This window comes from Urocitellus parryii, chromosome 7 (assembly GCF_045843805.1).
Source record: "Urocitellus parryii isolate mUroPar1 chromosome 7, mUroPar1.hap1, whole genome shotgun sequence".
Classification (NCBI taxonomy): Eukaryota; Metazoa; Chordata; class Mammalia; order Rodentia; family Sciuridae; genus Urocitellus; species Urocitellus parryii.
Window position 1 is genome coordinate 67,855,014 of NC_135537.1, and position 27,196 is coordinate 67,882,209.

General features: G+C 38.8%; 1 protein-coding gene, 1 long non-coding RNA gene and 1 pseudogene across 3 annotated transcripts in view; 2 read left to right on the forward strand and 1 right to left on the reverse strand.

Moving 5' to 3' along the window:
- Positions 1-1,823, reverse strand: part of Pde7a (phosphodiesterase 7A) — a 106,694-nt gene extending 104,871 nt beyond the window's left edge. For both annotated transcript variants that reach the window (XM_026410011.2, XM_026410008.2), the window contains exon 1: positions 1,618-1,823. In XM_026410011.2, coding sequence (XP_026265796.1) covers positions 1,618-1,755 — 138 coding nt within the window. In that variant the 5' untranslated portion in view covers positions 1,756-1,823. The remainder of the gene's footprint in view (positions 1-1,617) is intronic.
- A 557-nt stretch (positions 1,824-2,380) lies between these two features.
- Positions 2,381-3,379, forward strand: LOC113197605 (uncharacterized). The gene is made up of 3 exons (XR_003302719.2): positions 2,381-2,815; positions 3,037-3,088; positions 3,198-3,379. It is a non-coding gene; the product is annotated as an uncharacterized LOC113197605 (long non-coding RNA).
- Positions 3,380-25,084: 21,705 nt separating this feature from the next.
- LOC113197585 (M-phase phosphoprotein 6 pseudogene) lies at positions 25,085-25,573 on the forward strand (annotated as a pseudogene).
- Positions 25,574-27,196: the final 1,623 nt, after the last annotated feature.

Here is a 27,196-nt window from a genome sequence, read left to right on the forward strand (position 1 = left end):
TTGGAATCTTCCCTCTCATTCATTTTCTCCTCAGGGAACTCAAAAATGTTATTCGTATTTTATACTTTTATAAATGATCAGTGATTGCCTTTATTATTTAGTCATAATGGAAATGGGTCTTAGTCATGTGCCTGCTAATCTGAGGAAGTAAAATAATATTTAGAAGTGCCTGCTAATCTGAGGAAGTAAAATATAGTTAGATTTGAAAAAAAGTTTCGACCATTAAAAACCTTTAATTATTAATATTAAAACTCTTTTCAACAATGCATTAATACCTCTTCAACATTAATTCTGGAAGCTGAAAATGCTTTAAGCAGTATTAAAAACACAGGTCACAGATCTAACCTTCAAAATTAGTAATAATGTAATATTATTTGAAATGCCACTTCATATTTTAGTGATTCTTACAAGTCTACACTGATCTCATTAGCATACTACCTTGTGCTGTGAAAGAAGTCTGCTTTAAATTAAAAAAAAACTGCAAAAGGATACTCAATATAGGCTCTTGCTCATTCTAAAATTTAGGCAAAAATATAAATGATAACTATTTAGTGGACACTTATTTTAGGCAAAATTTATAAAAGGTGCTGTCCACATTAGCTGTAAAAAAAAAAAATGCAGACCTTGTTCAAGATACTTTGAATATAACTGGAGTTAGAAAATAGACCCCCATAGAAGATAACATTAAGCAATAATATTTGGAAAATAAAAATATTTAAAAAGTGATCATAAACACAGAACTAACTGCAGCAGGCAGTGAGGGCATTCAGTTCACATGCAAACAAACAAAAAAAATTCTTTTTGCCTGCCTACTTTAAATTTGGCAATCAAAATTAGCCAGGACTAAGGAGTTGGGCCAAGAGCATTACCAAAGAAAAAACACAAATTCTCAGGAGCAACTGTTATTGGACCATTCAAACAAAATCTTCCTGTGAGTGCTCATCAATGGCTTCTCTCCTAAAATCTTTTTACCAAATTAAAAGCAAAACTGATTAGTGGCTATCAACTTTGCAGACTTGCTTCCCCTGTTGACACTTTTAAGGCCCATTTGCAGAAACGAAGGAGCAGGGGAGAAGAAGGCAACAACGGGGGTACCTAGGCCTATTGTTCAGAGAGAACTGCAGGACTATCAGAGCACCGCGGGGCGCGCCTGAGCTGAGGCGGGCGAGAGTAGAACCCGGCACAGGTGTGTGTGCGCGGGGCGGGGGGGAGTGTTACGGGGGACAGGTGTGTCAGAGGTGAACAGGTGTACTTGGGGTGGGGGCCGCAGCTAAGAAAAAGGGGCCCCATTACCAGACCAAGACGTCGAGTTAGGAGGACAAAGTCATTCCTGAGGCTTTAACCTCTGGGCACTGAGAGTGACTGGCCTGCGGAGGGTCAAAGTGTTCCCCCCGGGGTTTGAGGAGGCCGGAGAACAGAGGGTGGACAGTCGCAAGGAAGGAAAGATAAGGCTCTCGAATCGAGGGGCCAGCCTAGAAATCCCCAAACAATGAACAAAGCTCGGGCTGAGTGTGCAGGCAAGGGCTAGGGGTGTCAAGAGGGTGAAGCCGGTGGGCGGAGGGAAACAAAAGACAGAAGCCCCCAAGTGTGGGCCCGCGGCGCAGCGGCGGTGATTACCTGTGAGAGCTGCCGGGGATTGGGACAGCCGAAGAGCGCGGAGCTGGAGCTGAAGCTGATGGCTCCTCGGCGGCTGAGGACGTGCTGGGGGACCGGCCTGTCCAGGGGCAGCACCGGCAGCTGGTAACATACTTCCATTGAATACGCCCGCCCTGCCTCCGCGCGGCGCCCGCCCTGCCGCGGCCGCCGGCCCCTGAGCTGCGAGGGGGCCGCGGCTCAGGGCGCCGGGCCGAGGCGGGGGCAGGGCGGGCGCGCGCCCACCCCGGACCGAGAAGCCGCGCTCACGCCTCCCTCAGCCCAGCCCTCCGTCCCGGTCGCCGGCGGGAAGGAGCTGCGGCGACCGCGGCACCGGTTACCAGCACCCGCGCGCTTGGGGCTGCGGGCTAGGGGGACTGGGTGCTAGCCGGGGCAACACCGGCAAAGTCGGAAGGGGAACGTCGCCGCCTCTGGGCTCCTCGGGCCAAGAGGTGCGTGTCCTGGACAGCGGAGCAAGGATGGAGCTGAGCGGCGCAAAGAAGACGGCTGTAGCCAGCGGCCAGACCCAGAGCGCGCGGGCTCGGGACCAGCGACCAGCTCGGGCCGCAGCAGCCGCCGGAGCCCTGCCCCTCCCCTCCCCCGGAGCCTGACTTCACATTCACACTTTGCAGCCGCGGACCCTGCGCCAACCACGGCCGCCGCCACCGTGACGTCACGACGCCGCGCCGCAGGCCCAGCGCCCCGCGCCGCCGTCAAAGCGCCCAGAGAGACCGGCTAGCGGCCGAGGGCGAGAGCGGCCTTCCTCCCGTGCCGCACCCAGCGCTCGGTCCTGGACCCCCTCCCGCCGCACATCTCCCTCCTCCCCCATCCTTCTCATCCAGTCTCCCCGCAACCCAAGGCGCGTGCGCATAAGCCCCTGCGGTTTGGGGGCATCCCCATCAGCTTTAAACTCTTGCGTTGGAGCGCGGTGAGGGTGTGGGGTGGGCTCAGTCCGCTCGAGAGGTGCCATTTCGGTGTAGCGACACCAGAAACCCAAAGCACGTGGTGCACTCAGCCCTGTCCGCGGGGACACCGCCGGCTTTCCTTCCTTGAAAATTCCCGTTCTTGGGCTTCGTTCGGGACCGCTGCGGCAGTGACGTCCACGGACCTCGCGGGCCCCATCCTCCCAACTACGTCACTGCCAGTCCCTTGGCGGGGCCGAGCTCCTGCGCTCCCTTGACAGGTGAGGCCCCGGGACCATCCCGGGCCTGCGGGGCGGAGAGGGGAACCAAGAACTCAAGAATGAGAAGGGGGTGAGGGAGGTCTCAGAACGGGTGGAAAAAATCCGAGACTAAAAGAAATAAGAGTATGCAATGAAAAAAAAAAAAAAAAGATGATGATATTGAGAAGACAAAGGGAAAAAGGAGACTGCATGGCCTTCTAATCAAAACTGGTTTTTGTTAGCTTTTCATATTTTTAGAAAACGAGAGAAGGTAAAGAACTCTTCACCAGTTCGGTAAGCTGGATATGTCATTTGCATGTTCATATTGTCACATTTCTCCCCAAGCTGTCACAGCTTTTCAGCAGGAACTATTTCTAATGCTTTCCATCCTATGATACTTCAGACTGAACAAGCTCTTCCCTGCTGGAAAAGTTGTTGATGTGGCTAACTTCTTAGTTGCAATGACTGAGCAAGGTGGCAAGCATTGGAAAGTACTAGATACTCTCCAACTGATGATGAGATCCGGTACCACATGCGTGTGATTGGATAAATGGATGAAAGTCTATGAGACCTTTTATCATCTTCCCGTCGCATCTCTTTCTTTTATATTTAAACTTTATGTCTCCTTTGTATTCTTCTTTGCTCTTCATTGTTAAAAGAAATATAACCCCTACTGTGATCTTGTGGATTTTGTCTTCACTAGATGATGAAGCAATAAGCTTCTCTTTAGTACAGCAACTGATCCAGCCCATTTTTGAAACTCTAATTATTCCCATAACATCTAGAAAATACGTTAAACATCTGTATGGTTGGGATTATGCTGAGCACTTTCACCTAACCATATTTATGTCTAACAACAAACTCGTGGTGGTGATTAGTATCTAAATTGAAAGTAGGTTCATGGGAACAAACTTGGCCTACACCTGACAGGTAAGTAGCAAGAACTAACCTCAAGTAATAATTGAATTCTGGGTATATATAATCGCCCAGAAGATAATATTTTTGTGTGATATTAGTATGTGCCAAATAAAATGCCTATGTCACATTTAATAGCATCTGAAACTCAGGATGATTAAATTATTTAATAAGACTCAGAGCACCAAGTGGGTATATCTCCTTTCATCATAGTAGATTACTCTGCACCTAGTATGAACAAAGAACACAAAAGTATTCTACATACAATGTTAATACAATAGCCACATAAGTTGGGTAATTTTATACCAGTTCTACAGATGAGGAATTAGGTTCTAAGACTGTAAGTTAATTAATTGCCCTAGTGAACTCTGGGTTTCAGAGCCAGGCATTAAGAAGTGTATTAGTTGCAGTTCTTCCAAGAAACAAAACCCATAGTGTGTATGTGTATAGAGAGAGATTTTAAGGAATTGGCTCATGATCGTGGGGTTTCGCAAGTCTGAAATCTGTAGGGTGGGCCATCAGGTCTGGAAATTCAAGTAATATTTGATGTTACAGATAATATTGGTGTGAATCTGAAACCTTCAGGGCAGACCAACAAGCTGAAAACTAGGGCAGAGTTTCTATGTTGGAGTCTTGAGGAAGAATTTCTGCTTCTCTGAAAACCTGAGTCTTTGGTCTCTTAAGGCTTCAACTGAGTGTTGAGGTCTACCCTCTTTAATGAGGGTAATCTGCTTAAAATCAACAGATGATCCATGTTAATCACACCCACAAAATACCTTCAAAGCAACATCTTGACAAGTGTTTAACCAAACTGGACATTATACCCTTGTCAAAGTAATACATGAAATTATCGATCACAGAGAGCAAACTTTAAACCTAAATAATAGAAGAAATCCCATTACCTAAAGCAACAAAAGGACAAGGACCTAAGAATAAACTTAACAAAATATGCAAGATTTATATAAATGAAAGTTCTATATGGGAAAAATATAAAAGTAGACTTGAATGTTTAAAAAGAATGTTCTTCTTGGAATAGAAAGACTTAATCTACTAAAAGAATCAATTCACCCTAAGTTAATCTACACATTTAACATGACCTCAGTACATAGTAAAAACAAAATTATCCAGGAAAATTATGGGGAACCAAAAAAAAAAGTGAGTTTCTATTAGGGTCAGCCAGCAGTTCTAATTTCAGCCAGAACTATAAAGGAAAGAGAGTTCTGGGAAACGTAGTTCCAATGTAGCAAAATTGATAGTATAAAACCACTCAGAACTTCTCTTGTCACCTTGACCTCCTATTATTATCCATAATTAATATTTAAATAAAGCCTTCATCAGAATCCTACTTTAGCCCTTACGATGCAGCTTTCTCTCATTACAACCAAAATCAGCTCACTCCTATCCCAAGAGAGGATAAAGAGTCTTCTTTGAGCAATGTCCAGTCCTCCTCTTAGTGGGTCACAATATCCCTTTGACATTCCAAAACATACATAATAAGTTGTAAGGTTATCTACTATTAACAGGCCAGGGATTAAACCCAAGGTCTTGTACATATTAAGCAAGCATCCTACCACTGAGCTATGTACCCAGTCAGAAAAAAAAAAAAGTTGGTTAATATACATACAAATGTATCAAAATGAAGGAAAATGCCCATAAATATTACAGTACTTATATCTACAACTAGTAAAATTGTCATGGCTACTATTTTTATAACTATCTTCCTTCTCTTCAGTTACCTGTTTAATATTCCCTTCACCTTCAGTAAATATCTCAGCTGTTAGTAGTTCCTTGCCTTTTGAATACACCTAAACCTGCATTCCTGAAGGATCTGAGCTATTAGAGTTTCTACTTCTGTTGGATTGTGGTAGTTTTCCATTACGTCACATCACAGAGCCTGGTAATTCTAAGTACCATGTAACATCTCCAAAGAATCTCCTGCATTCCATTCGTATTCCTTCCTTCTCCCATTGTGTAGCAGCTTGATGTGTGCAATCATTCTGCTAGGAAGGGATCAATCACTTCAGGTAGTTCAATGATCCCTTCTTGGTATGTTGGCTAAATAGCAGAAAGCTCAAAATAGTCAAGTGACTGTCTCATCTTTCAATTTAATTGAACTGTTGCTGGTATGCCCTAGTGGGAGCATTGTTCTTTGTGAGAAGCAGAAAATTACAGAGATGGAAAGCAAAAATTTTGCATGTGCTTCACTAGGAGTAAAAGTGGGGATCCACTCCCAAGCCTACCCCTTGAATCCTGGACCATGCTGTATATTTGTCACTATTTTCGTAAGCTTTTATGTCGCTGTGACCAAAAGACCTGACAAGAACAATTTAGAGGAAAAATGTTTATTTTGCTCACAGTTTCAGGGGTTCAATTCATGGTTGGCTGACTCCATAACTGTGAGTCTAAGTTGACCTCAGAACATCATGGCAGAAGGGCATAGCAGAAGAAAGCAGTTCAGAACATGACAGACAGGAAGCAGGGCAAACTCAGCACCCCTGAGACAAAATATAAACCCCAAAGGCATTGACCTACTTCCTTCTGTCACAACCTACATGCCTGCAGTTACCACCTGGTTAATCCATATCAGTGGATTAATCCTTCTCATAATCTGGTCATTTAAACATTCTCGAATTGTCTCACAAGAGTTTTTGTGAGACAATATCTCAACCATAACATTGTATCCCAAAAGCTCATACTTATCTCACAATGCAAAATACATTTAGTCCATTTTGAAGAGTCCCCATAGTCTTAACAGCTCCAGCATTGCCCAAAAAGTCCAAGTCCAAAATCTCATCTGAGACTCAAGGCAAACTATTAACTGTGAGAATAAAAATCAAAAGCAAGTTAACCTATGTCCAATACATAATGACACAGAGGAAGCATTCCCATTCCAAAAGGGAGAAATAGGGATACAGAAAGATGGGATGGGACCAAAACAAGACTGAAATTCAGCTTGGAAAACAAATTCTGTAGCTCCATGTCCAGGCACATGGCATTGTGATGTTCTCTCCAAAGGGCTTATGTATTTCCTCCCTTATGGTCTTTTGCTGGTTGCAGCTCACATGGCTTCTTTCTTGGCTATCTCTGCTTGATTCCTACAGCTTTACTAGGCATACATTTCATGTTACTGGTATCTCTTAATTTCAGAGGTCTCTACTACACCTTCACCTTCCTTCTCACATCTTCATGTGTCATCCTCTCAGAAGCAACCTACAAGGACTTCAGCCCTGCTACATTTTGCCTGCCTTCCCAGGTCTTTGAAATCTCAATGGAAGCATCCATGACTCCCTAACTCCATCATCCTGCATTCCTACAGAACTAGTACACTGTGGTTGATCTCAAGGTATGTTACCATTGAAGCCAGAATTAGGTAGATAGGCAAGGGTCAGATCCGGAGAATGGAGGGATTAAAATGTTAATTCCTTCAGAGCCTTTCCTCAACCCTTATCAAGAACCTGCTCCAGCTCCAACCTGTTGCTAAAGTAACCTGTCCCAGGAATTGTCCCTCCCTACAGGGAGTTGTAAAAGTTACTAATTAATTCGCCCTGGGCCCCCTTCCTGCCTGATCACTCCTCCCTAGGAGTGATCACCTGTTGCCCACCTTTGGCCATCCCACCCAGCATTTACTGGGCCTAGTCACATAAGCAGGAAGGCAAGGGAGCAGGAGAACAAGGGAAGTCTAGGACATATAAAAAGGCAGAACATCCTCACTTCTGGGGATACCAGAATACCAGTTATGGCCCCCTTTTTAAATAAACCCTGCTTTATATGCTTATGTGCTTGCTTCAGCATGCTTCTTAATGTTATACTTCAACATGTGAGGAAACAGGACTTATCACTGGTAACCAGCACCATCTCAAGCAGTAGCTAAGTCTCCTAGGACCATGACTGTAGCAGCCTCTGCCTCTGTGGCTGAGCATAGCAAAACAACTTCCTAGGTTCCCTTGTACAAGCTGTGCACTCCAATGGTCTCATCTCAAAGAAATTTTTACTTTTACTCAGTTGAGCCTGAGATGGGTGTGGTCTTGCCAGTTCCTGAGATGCCATCTTTCCTAGTGTCTCTTTGGCAACTACTTAGCATATGTTTAGTGGCTGTAATCTCTTTAACAACCATATCTTTCTTGGCCCCAGTTTTATTTACACTTTTCTGGCTAACTTGCAAGTTTTTCAAATCTTTATACTCTGCTTTTTGTTCTTGTTTATTATTGCAAACTTGGCTAAAGGCCACTAGCAATATTCGTGCCACTGCCTAAATGCTATGCTGCCCTGAAATTTCCTCTGCCAGATTGATTAGTTCATCACCTTTAAATTTACTTTCTCACAGAAAGTCTCAAGACATGGGCAAAATATAAACAACTTATTTGCCAGAGAGTAGCATGAGAGGAGTCTAGATCAATTTTTTAAGGCCCTCCTTCTTTGAAATTCAAGCCCAGTCTACTAACCAAATCCTATTGGCACTGTGGTTTTCTGAGCTCCCAACAGAATCACCCATTAAGCTCTGCTTACAACATTCTGAAATTTTTACAGCATGCATCTCTAAACATTTCACAACTCCTTCCACAGATCAGCTACAAAGGTTTTGAACCATACATGCCATTCACAACAATGATCCCACTCCAGGGGTTAACTTTTGGGTCACTGTGACCAAACGACCTGACAAGAACAACTCTGAGGAAGAAAAATTTATACTGGCTCAAGGTTTTAGAAGTTCAATCCGTGGTTAACAGACTATATAGCTCTGGGCCCAAGGTGAGGCAGAACATCATGGCAGAAGGGCAGAGCAGAGGAAAGCAATTTGAAATATGACAGACAGGAAGCAGAAAGCAAGCTCAGCTCCCCAGGGACGAAATATAAACCCCAAAGGCATATACCTACATTGACCTACTTCCTCCAGTCACACCCTACCTGCCTACAGTTACCACCTGATTAATTCATATCAATGGATGAGTCCACTGGCCAGGTTACACTTCTCAAAATCTAATCATTTCACCTCTGAAAATTCTTGCATTGCCTCACACATGAACTTTTGGGAGATGCTTTGTATCTAAACTGTAATAGTCACTGATTTAGAACATATACCAAAACCTAGAAAACATTATCTAGCCTTACAAGTTGTTGCCAACAACCCAGATGGCATGATTATTGAGTCTTACAAACCCCATTTCAATGCTCCTTGAACACACATAAGGTTAAAAAAGAAAGGCACATTATATAATTTGATTTATAATGAAATATCCAAAACAGGCAAACCATAGAAATAGAAGGCCAATTACTGGTTGACAGGGGCTGAGGGAAGAGAATGGGGGTAATTGCTTAATAGCCATAGGGCTTCATTTGGGATGATGAGAAAGTTCTGGAACCAGATAGTGGTGATGGTTGTACAACATTGTTAATGTACTTAATGACACTGAATTGTATATTTCATGGTTAAAATGGTAAACTTTATATGATGTGTATTTTACCATAATAAAAAGGTTAATCTGAAGCCAGATGTGGACACCTATAATCCCAGTGGCTCAGGAGGCTGAGGCAGGAGGATCATGGGTTCAAAGCCAGCTTCAGCAAAAGCAAGGCACTAAACAACTCAGTGAGACCCTGTGTCTAAATAAAATACAAAATATGGAGATATGGCTTAGAGGTCAAGTGCTCCTAAGTTCAATCCCCAGTACCAAAAAAAAGTTATTCTGTCACCACATCAGATGAGCTACTCCAGGGTAATAGGCAGCATAAGATTAGTGGATTCTTATTATGAGCATGAACCCATTGCTGCTTTATTTACAGTAAAAAATAAATTATTTTCTGGGTTTAAATAAATACTGTGTACAATAGCATGATGGTGACTAAAGTGATTTATAACCATATGGTTTTCAGAGAAGCATTTTAGACAAGGAAGGAAACTGATTTCCAGAAGTGTCTATGAGAAAACCAGGGCTGGATATGAGTGGCCAAATGTAATGTGCCTGATAACTGATGGATGCCTCCAGGGAATAGTGATTTATTTTTTGGTCTCTGCTATTGGCAAGTTAGGCACTCAGTGATAGCTGTAGCCAGATTGACCTTTTTTGAGTGAAAATTCATCTACTGAGCTCATGTAAAAACCTTCATCCTGCCACTAAAGCCACTTTCTTTATGAATCCATTAGGCAAGAATAAGAATAGATGGGGAGAAGGCTGATCATTTCACCCACTTGATTTGAATGGTTGCCCTCTAATGAGTTCTTATTTAGTGAATATTCACATGAGACACACATATCTTCACAGTAGGTGTCCATTCAGTTAATCCCCAGACCTTGTCACCAATTCTCTAATTATATTCTTTTTTTTTTTTTAGTATTTATTTTTTAGTTGTATACAATACCTTTATTTTGTTAATTTATTTTTATGTGGTGTTGAGGATTGAACTCAGGGCCTCACACATGGTAGATTCATACATATATCTTTCTGTTCAAACAGAAAATGAGAAAAAACTGCTCCAAGTTCAGTCCACTGATACTATTTCCCTTTACTACCTTCAAGATCACTCTAGGAAAGGACCATAGTGCTATCCACTTTCTGCACCATATAATGCAGAACTATCTACAATTAATCACAGATATTTTTCTCAACATGTCATAAAGATTGTTGCCTTAGATCTGAGTTGAGAGGTAGGAGTCAATGTAGTCCTAGAGATGGTAGGTATCTAGGCCACTTGTTCACACAGTTTACTTGTGCCTTCGAGGACCAATTAGAGCTTAAATTCATATATATCACTTCCCTTTATGATAGAGTGCTCCTAGGCATGGCCAAACTTATGATTTTCTGGGTCATAATATGTCTAGTATATTATGGGCATCTCAGGTTGCAGGGTAATTTGATAGATTGTGGTCAAGGATTCGGTTTCTATTAGAGCCCAGAGTAAGATGGAACAATTCTCAACGGAGGGTAGTTGTATATAGAAGATAGCATAACTTTGCTCCCAAATCCTCCAAGCCTGAACAGATTCACTGAAAGGGACTTATCAAAGTTTTAATCTAACATCCCTAAACTATTTTAGACATTTCAGCACCATATCTACTGAGTCATATAGCCCAGGTGACTGAGAAGCTTGCATTACAGTATGAATTCTCCACACAGCCTTCTCATATTCTGAGCCCAACTCAGCCTTTAATTTTTTACTGTGACAAAAATATACATAACATAAAATTTACATTTTAACCATTTTTAATTGTAGTAGTCAGTGGCATTAAGTATATTTACAATGGACAGCTATAATCTCCAGAGCACTTCTCTTCTCATTTCCTTTTCCTACGTACTCTGTAGATATTTTCTTTATGTTTACCATGAGGATTGCATCTATCACCCTAAACTTTTAACCATCTATTTTAAATTGATACCAATCTAACTGCAATCACATACAAAAACTCTTCTTTTTTACAGCTCTCCCAGCCTACTTTATGCCACCAATGTCACAAATTAGGTATTGTGTGCCCATTAATACAGATTTAGAATTATTTTTTTACATGTCTTTAAAATCCTATACTACATGAAAAGCAGAGTTGCAAACAAAAATTATGCTGTTTTTTTTATATTTTCCATGTATTTATCTTTACCAAAAACCTTCATATATTCATATAGTATCAAGTTACTATATAAAATCTTTAATTTCAACTTAAAGAACTCTGTTTACTGTTTCTTACAAGACAAGCCTTGTGGTAATTAATTGTTCAAGCTTATATTTATCTGGGACTTTGTGTGTGTGTGTGTGTGTGTGGTGCTGGGGATTGAACTCAGGGCCTTGTACATGTGAAGCAAGCACTCTACCAACTGAGCTATATCCCATCCTCTGGGAATGTTTTAATAGCCTCATTTTTGAAGGACATTGACAGATATAGAATTCTTGGTTGATAGCTTTTGTTTTTGTTCTTCTGTCAGCACATTATGTACAAAATCCTACTGCCTTCTGGTTTCAAACTTTCTTTTCAGAAATTGACTGATGATCTCATTGACAACCTCATATATAGGATGAATTGCTTTTCTCTTGTTGCTTTCAAAATCCTTTGTCTTTTTCTATCAACATTTGATTATAATACCATGGTGTAGGTCTCTTTGGATTTATCATGCGTGGGATTGGTTGATATTGAATTTGTAGAGTTGTGATTTCTGCAAACTTAGGGAGTTCCCTGCTATTATTTGTTCAACTAATCTCTCTGTTCTCTCTCTCTCTCTCTCTCTCTCTCTCTCTCTCTCTCTCTCTCTCTCTCTCTACCTGTGCCCCAGTACCTGTGTTTTTCTCTTGCACCATAACTCCTATAATGCATCTATTGATCTGCTTGTTAGTGCCATATAAGTCCTTTAGGTTCTTTTCACTTTATTCTTTTTTCTTCTTGTTCCTCGGCTTGATAATTTCAAATGTCCTATATTTGAGTTCCTTGATTTTTTTTCTTCTGCCTATTCAAATCTGTTAAGAACCTGTGGATTTTTCAATTTGGTTGTTGTATTTTTCAGTTCTAGAATTTTCATTTTGTTTATATGTTCTCCGGATTTCCTTTAGTTTTTGTCCATGTTTCCCTTTAGTTCTTTAAGCATATTTAAGATGGTTGTTTTGAAGTCTTTTTCTAGCAAGTCTGATGTCTGTGATTCTTCAGTTATATTTTCTGCCCCTTTATTTTCGTTCTTTGAAAAGACCTTGTTTTCCTTTTTTTTTTAATGGGTTCCCCCCTCCTCCCAATACCTCATAGGGTTTTCTGCTGAAAATTGGGAATTTGAGGAAACAATCACTTCACCTAGTCTTTGCAGACTGCCAGGTGTGTTTTTCACTAATTAACAGGGTCTTTGTTCTAAATTTTAGAATCAGCCCAAGGAGAAAGGTCTTATGAGGGCTTTCCTAGACATGCATCTTGCCTCAGCATGTTTGTAACTCTTTTTTTAATTTCCTGAGGATATGACTGCTTTTTAAGTGTCATTATTTCCAAGTAAGTTTCTCTTGAGGCCTTTGTTGGTCTATTGTGTGTCCTTGCCCAAAATCTCTTACTCCAGCTAGCTGAGGGCCAGTCTCCCTGCATCCTCCCCAAGCAACACCTATTACTTCTACCTGCTTGAGATCCAATCTGGGAAAAAAGTCCTTCAGGCATCCCTTAGTGTTTTAGAACACTGAAAATAAAGTCTGCTTTACTCTCTCTGATGCAGTTGTTTTATTTTTATATTGTCTGGCTTTATTATAAGGGAAATATTTGCTTCATAAAATGAGTTGGGATGTTTTTCTTATAATTGTATTTGCTTAAAGAGTTTGTGTACAGGTGACATTATTTCTTCCATAAACATCTGACAGGACTATTTATTTATTTAGTTAGTTAGTTGTTGATAAACCTTATTTTATTTATTTATATGAGGTGCTGAATACTGAACCCAGTGCCTCACACATGCCAGGCAAGTGCGCTACCACTAAGCTACAGCCCCAGCTCCATCTGACAGGATTTACTAGTGGAACTATCTGGACCAGGACTTTTCATTGTGGGAATATTTTAAATGACTAATTCACTAATTCATTTTCTTTACCTGATAAATCTTAAATGAACAAAGCTCTGTATGTCCCAGAAAAATAGTCTCCAAAGTATATCCATAAAATGTTGAGGTGGTAGGATTGTAATTTTGGGGTTTTTTTTTTTGTGTTGTCTTAATTCTACTTGCAAAAATTTAAAAGATAAACATATCATTTTATATTGATATGTTTATCTTTTAAATAACAAAAACAAATAACAAAGTTATTTTCTAAATGTAAATTGTGAGTAATGAACATTTACTGAAATTAAAAAGACAACTGAAGGGAAATTTATCCTGAGAGTTGGTTTTCCAAAAGTGTTTAGTAGCTCAATGCTAATCAACAAGCACCTCCATGGAGATATGTTAATGAATAATCCAAGGACTTCTATCCCAAAATAGCAGGTCATATACATATACATGTACTCATCTCTATTTCCTGTCCAAACTCTACTAGCTGACATTGAAAGATGAAAATAAAACAAACCCTGAAGAACAAAGAGAAAGGAAGGAAAATTCCTTTCTTATTTGGGAAATTTCTAATAAGAAATTCATCTTTTGCAAACTGAAGGTGAATTAATAAATCATATGTGTGTTAACAAAACAGAAAGCTAAAATTTAAGCTTAAAAGTAGAGAAGGCTACATTTAGCCAGAGACCCAGAAAAATCTCAGAAATATAGGCTCCACCAGTCAGGGAAAGTAAGGATACAAGTGAGCTTAAAAAGTAGAAGTATCAGTTGAAGTTATTACTACACTCAAATCTCCTTCCTAACTCTGTGTAGACAGGTAACTTGCTTTTCTTCATATGAACTGAAGATTGGGTTCTCCAGGCATAACTGAGGGTGAAGTTAGAGCATCCTATGAAAAGAGGTGTCATAAGTGAGAGTCAGCATTCTTGCTGACAGCCAAGTTTATATCATTCAGGCAAGAGACTGGAAGTTTCTTTCAGAAAAGTGGACCTTTCCAAGACAGAAATTTTATAGGTGCTATCAGTTGGTAGTCTTCCATCCAAATGAGTGGGGCCACACATAATTCTAAGTAAACCCTACCCAGACACAGGGAGTTATAAATAACATGTATGACATATGAAAGAACAATAAGCATTACCAGAATTTGAAAAAACAACTTTATAATATAAGAGATGATAGAAATGAACAGAGAGATCAAAAATGATAGGTTGGAAGCATCATTATAGCAGACATTAAATTATACTACATAACTAGAGTAACAAAATCAACATGGTACTGGCACCAAAACAGACATTAAGACTAATGGAATAGAGCAGAAGACACAGAAACACAAACCCACGAAAATACAGTAATCTGATTGTTACAGTTTAGATGTTAGGTGTCCCCCAAACTTTCATGTGTATGCAAGGAGGTTTAGGGTTTAAATGGTTGGGTTATGAAAGCCTTAACCCAATCAGTGGATTAATCCCCTGATAGAGATTGACTGAGTGGTAATTGTAGACAGGTATAGCTGGAGGAGGTAGGTCATTGGGGTTTGTGCCAAATATATTTTATATTTGTAGAGCAGAACTCTCCCCCCCCCCCGCCACACTTCCTGGCAGTATGTCCCCAGTTTCTTTCCTCTACCACGCTGTTCTGCTATGATGTCCTGTCTCACCTTGAGCCTCAAGGTGTGGGTCTAGTTGTCTAGGGACTGAGACCTCTGAAACCATGAGCCTCCAAACAAACTTTTTCTCCTCTAAAATCATTCATCAGGTATTTTGGTCACAGCAGTGGAAAGCTGACTAAAACACTGATACTAGACAAAGATGCCAAAAATATGCATTGGAGAAAAGATAGCCTTTTTGAAAAATGGTACCGGGAAAACTGAGATATTCATATGTAGAAGAATGAAACTGGTCCCCGAACTCTCAGCCTGCACAAAAATCAACTGAAAGTGGATGAAAGATCTGGGAATTAGACCAGAAACTCTGCAACTGTTAGAAGAAAATGTAGGCCCAACACTTCAACATGTCAACACAGGAACCAACTTCTTTAACAGGATCCTAACATTCAAGAAATTAAACCAAAAATCAATAAGTGGGTTGGTATCAAATTAAAAATCTTCTGCACAGCAAAGGAAACAAGGAGTATGAAGTGAGAGCCTACAGAATGGGAAAAAAATCATTGCCATCTGCTCCTCAGAATAAGGCTATCATATCCAGAAAAATAAAGAACCAAATACAAAAAAATCCACTTAGTAAGTGGGCAAAGGAACTAAATAGACACACCTCAAAAGAAGAAATATAAACTACCAACAAATATATGAAAAATATTCAATATCTACATCAATTAGTAAAACAAAAATCAAAAGCACATTGAGATTTCATCTCATTCCAATCTGACTGCCAATTTTTAAGAATACAAATAATAATAAGTGTTGTCAAGTTTGTGGAGAAAAAGGTACACTTGTACAACCACTCTAGAAAGCAGTGTGGAGATTCCTCAAAAAACTAGGAATGGAACCACCATATGACCCAGCTATCCCACTCCTCAATATATATCCAAAAGATCTAAAATCAACATACTATAGATATATAGCCACATCAGTGTTTATAACAGCACAATTCACAATAGCCAAGCTTTGGAAGCAACCTAGGTGCCCTTCAACAGATGAATGGATAAAGAAAATGTGATATATATATACATATACACACACACACACACACACACACACACACACACATACATACATAAAGAAGCATGAAATTATGTCATTTTTCAGTAAATGGATGGAACTATAGACTGTCATGCTAAGTGAAATAAGCCAGACCCAGAAAGTCAAAGGTCAAATGTTTTCTCTGTTATGTGGACACTAGTCTAAAATAAAGAAAAAAGAGAAAAGAAATTGGGGGGGTTTCCATCAAAATAGAAGAAAGGTCAGTGCAATCAAGGAAAGGTATTGAGGGGGAGAAAGGAAGGACAGGATAAGGAAAAACAAGTGGAATGAATCCAACCTGACTTTCCTATGTACATAAATGAATATACCACAGTGAATCTCACCATCATGTACATCCACAAGACACTAATTTAAAAAAAAAAAAACTGTATATAAATAGCAGAAAGACCAGTACAGAGTAGAGGAATGGGAAAAGGAGGAGGGCAATGGGAAGTATTGTGAAATGAACTACAGCAAATTATATTACATGCATTTATAATTATGTCAAAATGAATCCTAATGTTACATGTAACAAATATGAACCAAAAAAAATGGGGGAAAAAGAAATGAACAGAGAAAAGAAATAATATAGACAACTCCCTTCAAACAAACAAACAAAAAACAGTGTCTTAGATGAAAAGTTGTGAGATATAAAAATGGGATGGTATTTTTTAAAAAGCAAAATAGTTCTTTTAAATTTTTAATAATAAAAATTAAACATTTAATAAATGGATTAGCAAATAAAATTATCTTCCCAAAAGTGAAATGAAAATTAAAGATACAAATAATGTGATAAAGAGACATTAAAATTAGAACCCCAATCCAAGGGGTTCAATATTCAAATAAGAATGGTTTCAGAAAGAGAAAATTGGGAAAATCATGGGAAGGAAATAATTCAAGAAAATTTAGCAGGACTGTAGAGCACACATTTTGTAGATGGAGACAGTCAAGTTTGTGCCTAGAATAATGGACAGAGAAGAGGTGTACATCAAGGTGATCATTGTGAAGCTTCAAAATAAAAGGACAAAAAAAATCTTCCAGACAGTAGAAATACAAACAGGTCACACACAGAGGATTGAAGATCAGAATGGCAAAGACCATCTCAACAGCAAACTAGGAGCTAGAGGACAATGAGATGAAGCTTTGGAAAGTCTGAAGGACTCTGGCTGCCCATTTAGGAATCTGTAAACCTGGCCACACTATCAAGTGAGAGAGCAGAAGAAAGATACTTTTCAGACATTGAAGAACTCAAGTATTTGGCTCCCACTGTATCTTTTCTCAGAAAGTTATTAGAAGTTGTACTGTAAAAAGATGAGGGAATCTAGAAAGGGAAATATTAGAATCAAGCAAACAGAAACTTCCAGGCAGGACAAATGAAAAGGGAGTACCCAGAATGACAGTCCCTGATTCACAACTACAGAGAAGACCTAGATAACAGCAAAGACACATATGAGCAGGATGGTGGCTTTGAGAGGAAATGAAACTAAGAGATGACTTGAGGTGGCCAAACAGTGAAAGAAGCTCTGGCAGAGGAGGTCTGGCAGAGTTTGGGAATAAATTTATTATGCCTACATAGAAAATTAAGCCAAAAAATTTGATTACTGACACTGAGAAAAAAAAAGTTAGAAAAGAAATGCAATCATCATACGTTATATGATCATTCTATAAAAGTCACATTTTCATAATAAAATAATCATGGGATATTGATTTAACAAAAATAGTGTTATAGCTTAACTTCCTTTTAAAGAGGAATAAGAATGAAAAGTGTGGATTTATTTGGGTGTTATTAGCTACATTTTTATCTTCCACAGTAGACTATTAACAGATAATATAAAAAAATTGAGATCTAATAATGTGGAGAGCTAAATACATTTAAGAAACAACTAAAAGCAGTGGAAATTCTTGCCTTAGCAAAGCAAAAAAATGGTAGAGTATTATAATGGGACAGGAAGCTACTGGCTTTATTGCAACACCGAACTATTGAATTTTAAAAGTTGCATGTATGTTTCGTTACTTTCATTCAAAGAATGAAAACAATCATAGTGTGTTGCAATGAGTCTCTCCAAAGGTAGGTTGAAGTCTAACTCTTAGTACCTGTGACCTTATGTAGAACCAGGATTTTTGCATATATAACCAATATAAGGTTACACAGGATCACAGTGGGCCCTACACCCCATGACTGGCATCCTTACAAGAACAGGGAGATTTAGAGGTACACATATGGATGGACAAAAACCATATAAAGACAGAGACAGACTGGTATGTTACATTTACAAGCCAAGGAACACCAAGGACTGCCAGAAACTTGGAGAAGGGCATGAAATAGATTCTTTTTTTAGAGCATTCAAAGGGAGCTTGGCTATGCTGACACTTCAGTTCTGAACTTCTAGTCTCCAGAACTGTAAGATAATAAAATTACCATTGTTTCAAGCTACTTAGTTTATAGTCCTTTGTCCCAGCAGCCCTCCGAAACTAAGGCAATTGTGTTACTCAATTCTGTATCAAAGCAGAAGATATTTTAAGGAGGGTCAACTCTTCTAAATTCATTTCTATACTTGAGGTTAAAAAGTAACATTTGGGCTGAGGTTGTGGCTCAGAGATAGAGTGCTCACCTACCAAGTGTGAGGCACTGGGTTCGATCCTCAGCACCACATAAAAATAAAATAAAGATATTGTGTCCACCTATAACTAAAAAATAAATATTAAAAAAGTAACACTACAATAAAGACTAGTCAAGTTCAGTATATTTTAGGGCACAGTATAAAACCCATCTGTCCAATTAAGGGATGTGGGAGGACTGGCAAATGTGGAATCACAAGTTTTAGTTTCTTGTTATAAATATTGAAATGATTGCCTATCTGATGTTTACTTTCTGTTTTTGAAAACACTCTTCTCTCCTGCTATCTCTGAACAGGAACAATAAAGACCAAGAGGCTCTTTCCTTCATTGCCTGTGTGTGAATAACAATGTAAAATGTTGAATAGAATGAGTCTTATTTAGAACTACAAATCTTTTACAATGCACCTGAAAACCTATTACTAAAAATTTTTTTCTCACTAACAAATATCTCTGAACATGTTAAGTATCAATTTTATGCAAAATAGTAACATATTTAAATAAAGCATTTGTGTTATTTTCATTTCTTACAAGCTTGGTTCCAGTGCCCTGTCTTAGGGCCAAATACATGCTTGACATATTTAAAATAATGAAATATGAAGTTCTAAAGGCGGTTGGTTATAGAGTGTTATGGATCCAATTGGGTCTGTCCACCTTCCATTCCCAAAAATATATATGTTGAATCCTAACCCTGAGTACCTCAAAATGAGACCTTATTTGGAAATAGAGTGATTGTGCATAAATTTAGTTAAACTGAGATATGGTCATACTGAGCTAGTATGGGCCCCCATACATTATGACAGATGTCTTTACAAGCAGATAGAGATGTGGTGGCAATGAGAGGGAGAACACCATGTGAAAATGGAAGCAGAAATTGTACTGATGCATCTTCAAGCCAAGTAACACCAAGTATGGTTAGCCATAACGAGAAGCCAAGAGTGAGAGATTGAACAGATTCTCTGTCAGAGCAAGGCACCAACCCTGTTTACACCTTTATTTTTTACTTCTGACCTCTAGAACTGTAGGAGAATAAATTTCCATTGTTTTAGGCACTCATTTTATGGTCCTTTGTTACACAAGTCCTAGAAACCTAATATACAGAGTTTTACTTAAAATTATAATACCAAGCGAGGGGAGGAAGTCTTTAAATTTCTTTTTCAGTTTCAAGATTTTCCATTAATTTGTTTATTCACCAAATATATGCTTAGTAACTCTTCTGTTAGACACTTTACTAGTCACCAGGGATAAAAATAAGACAGAGAAAGGCGCCTAGTGCCCTAATGAAGTTACAATTCTAATGGAGGAAAGTGGAAATAAATAAATATATAACATAACAACATAACAAACTAGTGTTGTCTTGGAGCTTTCAACCATGGCTGGTTGGCCCAAAAGCTAGTGGGAAAGCAGCAAGCACATCATGGTGGGAGTGTGTGGGCACAGAAGCTGCTTATCTTATGGTCTATGCTTACAAATGTCATCCACTTTTCAAGTTAAAATCATAACAATCATGGGGTCTGTCTGCATCCCCTGAACTTCTTTAGATTAGAAAACCATAGAAATTTCTGAATGAACCAGTTAATACCTATCTGAACTTATTCTCAGTTCAAAACTAAAAACTTAAAATAACTCTAAAGTTGAGACTACGATGCTAAGTGAAATAAACCAATCCCAAAAAACCAAAGGTAGAATGTTTTTGCTGATATGTGGAAGCTAACCCACAATAAAGGGGCAGAGGGGGAATAAAAATTCAGTAGATTAGACAAAGGGGAATGAAGGGAAAGGAGGGGAGATAAACAAAGGAAAGATAGTGGAATGAATCTTACATAATTTTCCTGTGTACATATATGAATACATCACAGTGAATCTCACTATTGTGTACATCCACAAGAATGGGGTCCTAATTAGAATAAGATATATTTCATGCCTGTATAATTATATCAAATGGATTCTACTGTTATGTATAACTAAAAAAAACCCAAGAGAGATAAATATGAAATTACTCTCGAAAAATCTCATTTTATAAGCAACTCAATATAAAAATTTTACAAGATAAAGCAAATAAGTGATATATATCCAATTGATCTTTTAAATGCAACTAAAACAACTCTTCTACTTATAGTTTTTAGGAATATCTGCTTTGTCCAAGAATTAGTAAAGTTCACAATTATTTGAGTAGAATATATCAGTATTCAAAGTTCAATTAAGTTTAAAGTGAAATTTTTTTCACTTGGAAATAAGTAAATATGACTAATAGTAGTGACCATTGACTTTAGAAAATGGAATGATTAAAAAATGTCCAACGTCAAAATTTTAAAACATTTTCCCAGGATAGATAGATCAAAAACAGGCAAAAGACCTGACTAGACATTTCTCCAAAGAAGATATTCTCGTGATCAATAGGCATGAAAAGATGTCAAATGGCATTTTCCATTAGGACAATGCAAACCAAAACCACAATGAGCTATCACTTCATACCCATCGGATGGGTATTGCATATATCTTTATCTATCTATCTATCTATCTATCTATCTATCTATCTATCTATCTATCTATCCACATACACAACAGGAAATAATAGATGTTGGTAAGGACATAGAGATATCAGAAACCTTGAAAACTGCTGGTGAAAATGTGAAATGGTTCACTTGGTATGAAAGACAGTTTCAATTGGCAGTTTCTCAAACATATATAACCCAGTAATTCCACTCTGGTTATACTCCCCAAAGATCTGAAAGCAGAAATTCAAACAGATATTTGTATACCAATGTTCATATTAGCATTATGCACAATAATCAGAAGGTAGAAACTACCAAATGTCCATCAACAAATGAATGCATAATGAAATGTAGCATATACATACAGTAGAATATTATTCAACCTCAAAAAGGAAAGAAATTTTATATCATCTAAGAACTATGACATTATGTAAGTAAAATAAGCCAGAAACCAAAGGACAAATATAGTATGATTCCACTTATATGAGATATATAGAATAGTCAAATCCTTAGAATCAGAAAGGAGAATAGAGGTTATCAGGGGCTGGGGAAAAAGAGTGTGTTTAGTTCATTTTTCATAATACCTAAGGCTAGAAATTTTACAAAGAAAAGATGTTTATTTAGCTCAGAGCTCTGGTCCAAGAGCAAGGCACCAGCAACTGCTCAGCTTTTGGTGGAGATATGATGCTGTGTCAAAACATGGCAGAGATGGGAAAGGAGAAGCAAGCATGTATAAAGAGGAGGTATGCAGGTGTGAGAGACAAAACAAGAGATGAGGGGACCTTGCTTTATGAAAACCTGCTCTCAAGTTAGCTAGTCCAGTCCTATGAGAGCAAAAACTCATTTCTAAGTAAAAGCATTAATCCCTCTTTAAAAATCTAATAACCTCTTATAGGCCCTACTAGCTCTCAATACCATTACTTACTCATTTAAATTTTGACCTAAGTTTTGGCAGGGACAAAGTACATTCAAAACATAGTGGGGAGAAATGGGAAGTTAGCATTTAATGGGAATAAAGTTTCAGCTTGGCATGATGAAAAAATTCTGAATATAGTGGTGATGGTTGCACACCAATGTGATTGTACTCAATGACACTGAGTTACATACTCTTAAGGGGTTGAAATGTTAAATTTTATATTGGACATTTTTTTAAACACAACAATGTCTTCCCAACCCCAACCAGGAGATGTAGGAAGGATAGAGACAATGTATATGATCTGAGAGTTCACCCTTTCAAAACCCTTATGGAGACCAGTCACCACACTTGTGGAAGCTACAGCCCCTTAATGCTCTGGTGGCTGCATTTTCAAACATGACAATAGCTTCCCTTCTCTACAGGTACCAGAAGTTGTGATTTATCTTATCAAAGTTATGAATTTTTCCTCTACTATTTCCCCAGAAATCCTTGGGAAAAGCTTTTCAGAAAGTCTGTAACACTTACTTTCTCTTTGCATTTCAAATATTTTAAGTTGACCAAGAAAGATGAAGTTGTTTACCGAGTTGAAGTTTGTACACTTATGATTTTCCTTGGCCCTTTCTATATGTTGGTTCTTTAATTTGGATTGGGCCCATGGTAGGTGACATAAATGTTATCAATATTTCCTACACATTTTGTTGGCCTTGACAACTCAGCTCTTGTACCTATTTCCTTGGTTCAAGCAATTTCAAGCAATCCCAGCAGGTAAAATGTTATAATTGCTTTGTACCTGCTGGCAATTAAGATAAACCAGACAGATTGCAAGTCATCAGCACAAGCAGAACCATGGTATGCACATGAGGGTGCAGGTGACAAAGGAACAGAGAAGCCATAAAACAAAAATATTAATAAAAGATTTAAGTGAAAAGAAATCTGTCTAAGCAGAGTCTTATTTTGTAAAAACAGTCAATATTTTTAAAAAACTCTCTGGAATAAGCTACCAGAAACAATTTGCTTTTACTTTAGGCAAATTTCAATCACATAAAGAGATAACTGGAAGAAATACTTTTCATAATCTGTGGAGATTTGCATCTGCCAAAGAATCCTCAGATGACCCTCCCTCACTTCATCATGTTTAAGTGGAATCCCAAACACTGTTCAGACCTGTAATAAATGTAGCAGTGATGAAATTTCCCAAAGAAATAAGAACAAAATGTTCACACATGCATGAATAAAATTTACCGATTAAAAAAACACCAATCCTTCAAGAAAACAAGGGAGCAGAAGTGGAGTGAGGAAGGCAGAAGGCTCTAGCTTTGGAACAATTTCCCTAACTCATCTTTGAAGTTACTTATATTCTCAAAGCCTTAAATCTAGCATCCTAGACTTCCTAGTCTCACGAATACCTGGCCCTTTTGTCTCCTTGTCATTGCTCATGCCATTTCTTCTAAATTGAACACGCACTCCTTTCCACCCATCCTCAAGGCTCCCCAAATGCAAACCCTATGTCACGTGACCCAGTCTAAATGCTACATCTCAGTGAAGGCTTCCCTGAGCTCCTTACATGAAGACGATCTCTGTTTTGTGAAGGCCAGCTGTATCCCTCTGAAGGGACTTATAAATGATACTATATTTCTTCAAATATACATATACGTGATGGATACTCACAGAATGATGGAAGGCTAAAAGTTGGGCGGGGTAATCTGTCAACTGTACAGAAGCATAGACCAAAGATGATACCACTTTTAATAATGCCATATCCCTATGCTTACATTGGGTCTAGAAACCAATGCAATCTCTTCTCCCAATTCTTTATCTTTCATCACTTGTTCAAGATTCATAGTCTTGGTGGACACAAACATTTGTCTCATCCTAGATTATGTGCCCACAGTCAAAATGGCAGAGTTCTGACTCCTCGGCTTTCATAGCAGGTGGCAAGACTCTGCCTCCCTGAAAGACTCACATAACAGGAGAATTCTGGTATTTACCAGAGGATTCATATATTGAACAGCTAAAATAAGCAACAAAAATGTGCTACTCTTCAGTAGCCATGACTTGGCTCTTCTGGAAAACTCTAAATTTCATGAAGTCAGAATTTATGTCTGACTCATTTTTGTACCCACTGAAGTCCTTAAAAAGTATTTTGCTATCTTATTTTAATGTTTCTAGCATAAAATACTCCATGACACTTTAAATTTCTCAGATTTTAAAATCTCTGATGTTATCTATAAATGTTTGATAACTATTTATCAACTAAGAGAATGATGCTTTTTTGAAACAAAGAAGCCCTAGTGTTTTACATATTAGGCAATTTTCTGTTACTATGACAGAATACCTGAGATAATCAACTTATAAAGAGAAAAAGATTGTTTGGTTCACAAGTTTTGTTTTGTTTTTGGTACCAGAGATTGAACCTAGGGGCACTTAACCACTGAGCAACATCCTCAGCGCCCCCCCCCCCTTTTTTTATTAGTTGCTCAAAACATTACAATGATCTTGACATATCATATATCATACATTTGATTCAAATGGGGTATGAATTCTTATTTTTCCCACAAGTACAGATTGCAGGACCCAGCCCCTTTTTATGTTTTATTTAGAGACAAGTTCTCACTGAGCTGCTTAGGGCCTTGCTAAATTGTTAAGGCTAGCTTTGAACTTCCAATCCTCCTGGCTCAGCCTCCCAATCCACTGGAATTATAAGCATATGCCACTGCACCTGGTGGCTCACAGTTTTGAGGGTCCCAGTACATGATTGTTTGGCCCCATTGCACTGGGTCTGTGGCAAGGCAGCACATGATAGTAGGAGCTCATGACAGAACAAAATTCTTCACTCACCTCATAGGTCAAGAAGCAAAAAAAGGTAAGAAGTCATATGGTCTTCTTCAAGGGAATGTTCCCAGTAAAGAAGCTCCACTTATCAAAGCTTTCACCAGCTCCCATTAGCACTGTGATGGGGACCAGGTCTTTAAACACATGGGCCTATGGGGGACATTCAAGTCCAAACTAATGCATTCCACTCCTGACTCCCAAAGGTCTTATTCATTTGCAAGATGTAAAATGCATTCATTCCATCACCAAAACCCCCCAAAGTCTTTACTCTTCTAGTGTTGCTCAAAAGTCTAAGTCTGAAGTTTCCTCGAAGACTCAAGGCAAGGCTGGTAGATGAGGCTCGTGGCAGGCAAGGCCAGCATAGCGGCTGAGCACAAGACCAAGTTGTCCAAGAACCTGCTGCTCAGGAAGTTCATACAAAGGGGATTGAACTCAGAAACCAAGAAACAACTAGGAGAGGAAGAAAAGAAGATCATCAGTGAAGAGCCCTGGTACTTGGATTTGCCAGAGCATAAAGAGAAAGAGAGCAGAGTTTCTTGTTATGTGAAGATCTTCTCTATGTAAGAATGTCATTCAGAGGATTTAATCCCAAAGTCGAGAAACTGATGTTTCAAATGAATGCTAAAAACAAAAGAAGATGAAGATGAAGTGCCAGAGCTTGATGTGTCAGATGAGGCAATGGCTAGAAGATGGGAGACCTCGGTGGGGACGACTGGAAAACAGTTTGCCAAGAAGAGAGATCCTGCCAGTTACCAAGAAGATGAAAACGGAGACAGAAAACCAGCTAAAGCAAAGAAGATGTTCTTAAAGTTCCAAGATTAAAAATGATGCCTTAAAATATGTCTCTGTGAAAACAGCAGACTTTGGAGCTTATCCCAATGGCATCTTTTAGCTGTTAATACTTGATGTTTATTTGTAAAGAGATGTGTAACTTTAGAGACAGGCTGGGTTTGAAACAGATGTGTGATGGGCGTCATACGTCCTTTCCCGAATCGGATTCATCAAGAGCAGAAGTCAAGCCTGGATCTTCAGACGTACCTAGGCACAGGGTTTCTTCCTAAAGATTTTACCTCAATTTATGTTTTTTAATATAACTCTCCAGTCACTGACCTCAAATTGACTCCTGCAGCGTAATACCAGTTTTTTAAATTGCATTTAAGTTTATATTTTACTTTAAATTATTAATTATATAATCATGTCAGGCCAATTCATAGATTCATTTTAGAGTCAAATGTCCTAGGAATTTATTATATGTACCTTCATTAAAAGCAAACATACCTCTCCAGCCTGTAGTATTTGCATGCTACCAGGTCATTATCACTTTATGGTATTATAGGGGTTTTTTGTTTGTTTAAGTCATTTAATTAAAAAAAATGTTCTGTAATAAACATCTATTTGCACATGGGCAAAAAAAAAGATTCAAGGCAAATTCAACCAAGAGGTCCTGTAACTATCAAATTGAATGAGTTCATACTTCTGAGATACAATGGTAAACATTCCTATTCCAAATAATAATAATAATAATAATAATAATAATAATAATAATAATAGACCAACAGAAAGACTGAAACCTAAAAGGTAAACATTAGATCCTAAATCTTCATGTCTAGCATCCAGGTGTACAGTGTGGGGAAGCAGCCTGCCAAGGACTGGAAAAACCACTCCTATGGACTTACTGGTTACAGCCCACCTAGCCTTTCTCTTGGGAAGGCTTTTCATGCTGCTTGCAGCTTCCTTCTGCATGTGTTGCATGTTGCTGGAACATCTACCTTCTTGGGGTCCCGGCTGAAACTTCAACTTCACTCCTGTAGCTTCCTCACTGAGAGCTGTTTGTAGAGACTTTAGCTCTTCCATACACTTCCTGACCTCCATCCAGGCTTTTCTTTGAAATCTTAGTGGAAGCATCTATAACTCCATAAGTCTTCCACACTGTACATGCCCACAAAACCAGACTCATGGAGATGCGAAGCCCTCCATCCAGAGTAAGCAGTACCTGGACCTGCTTGAACCACGGCTGCAACAGTCCATGAATACTTTGCCAGCTGAACAGGAGGAAACAAATCCTGGGGAATGATTACCTCGGTAGTTCTGCATGGGCAGGAGGGAACCCAGAGGTTTTCTTCTGAAATGTGTTTGCCCCAGAAAGTCTTCAATCTTTGAAACAAATTTGTATTTCTGTATCTCTGAGTCTGTGATGGCCACAGCCTTGCTGATTTCTGAGTTGTCATCAAGGCATCTTTCCTATTGTCCCTACGCAAAGCACTTGGCTTTTATTATTGGCACTAGCAATGCGCTCTCCTTGGCCACATCTTTATACATATTCTGTTTCTGGCCAAGATGCAAATTTTTCTGTTCTGCTCCTCTTTGCTCCTGATTATTCAGCTAAAAGCATCCAAGGAAACCTGTGCCACTGCATGAATGTTTTGCTACTTTGAAATTTCCTCC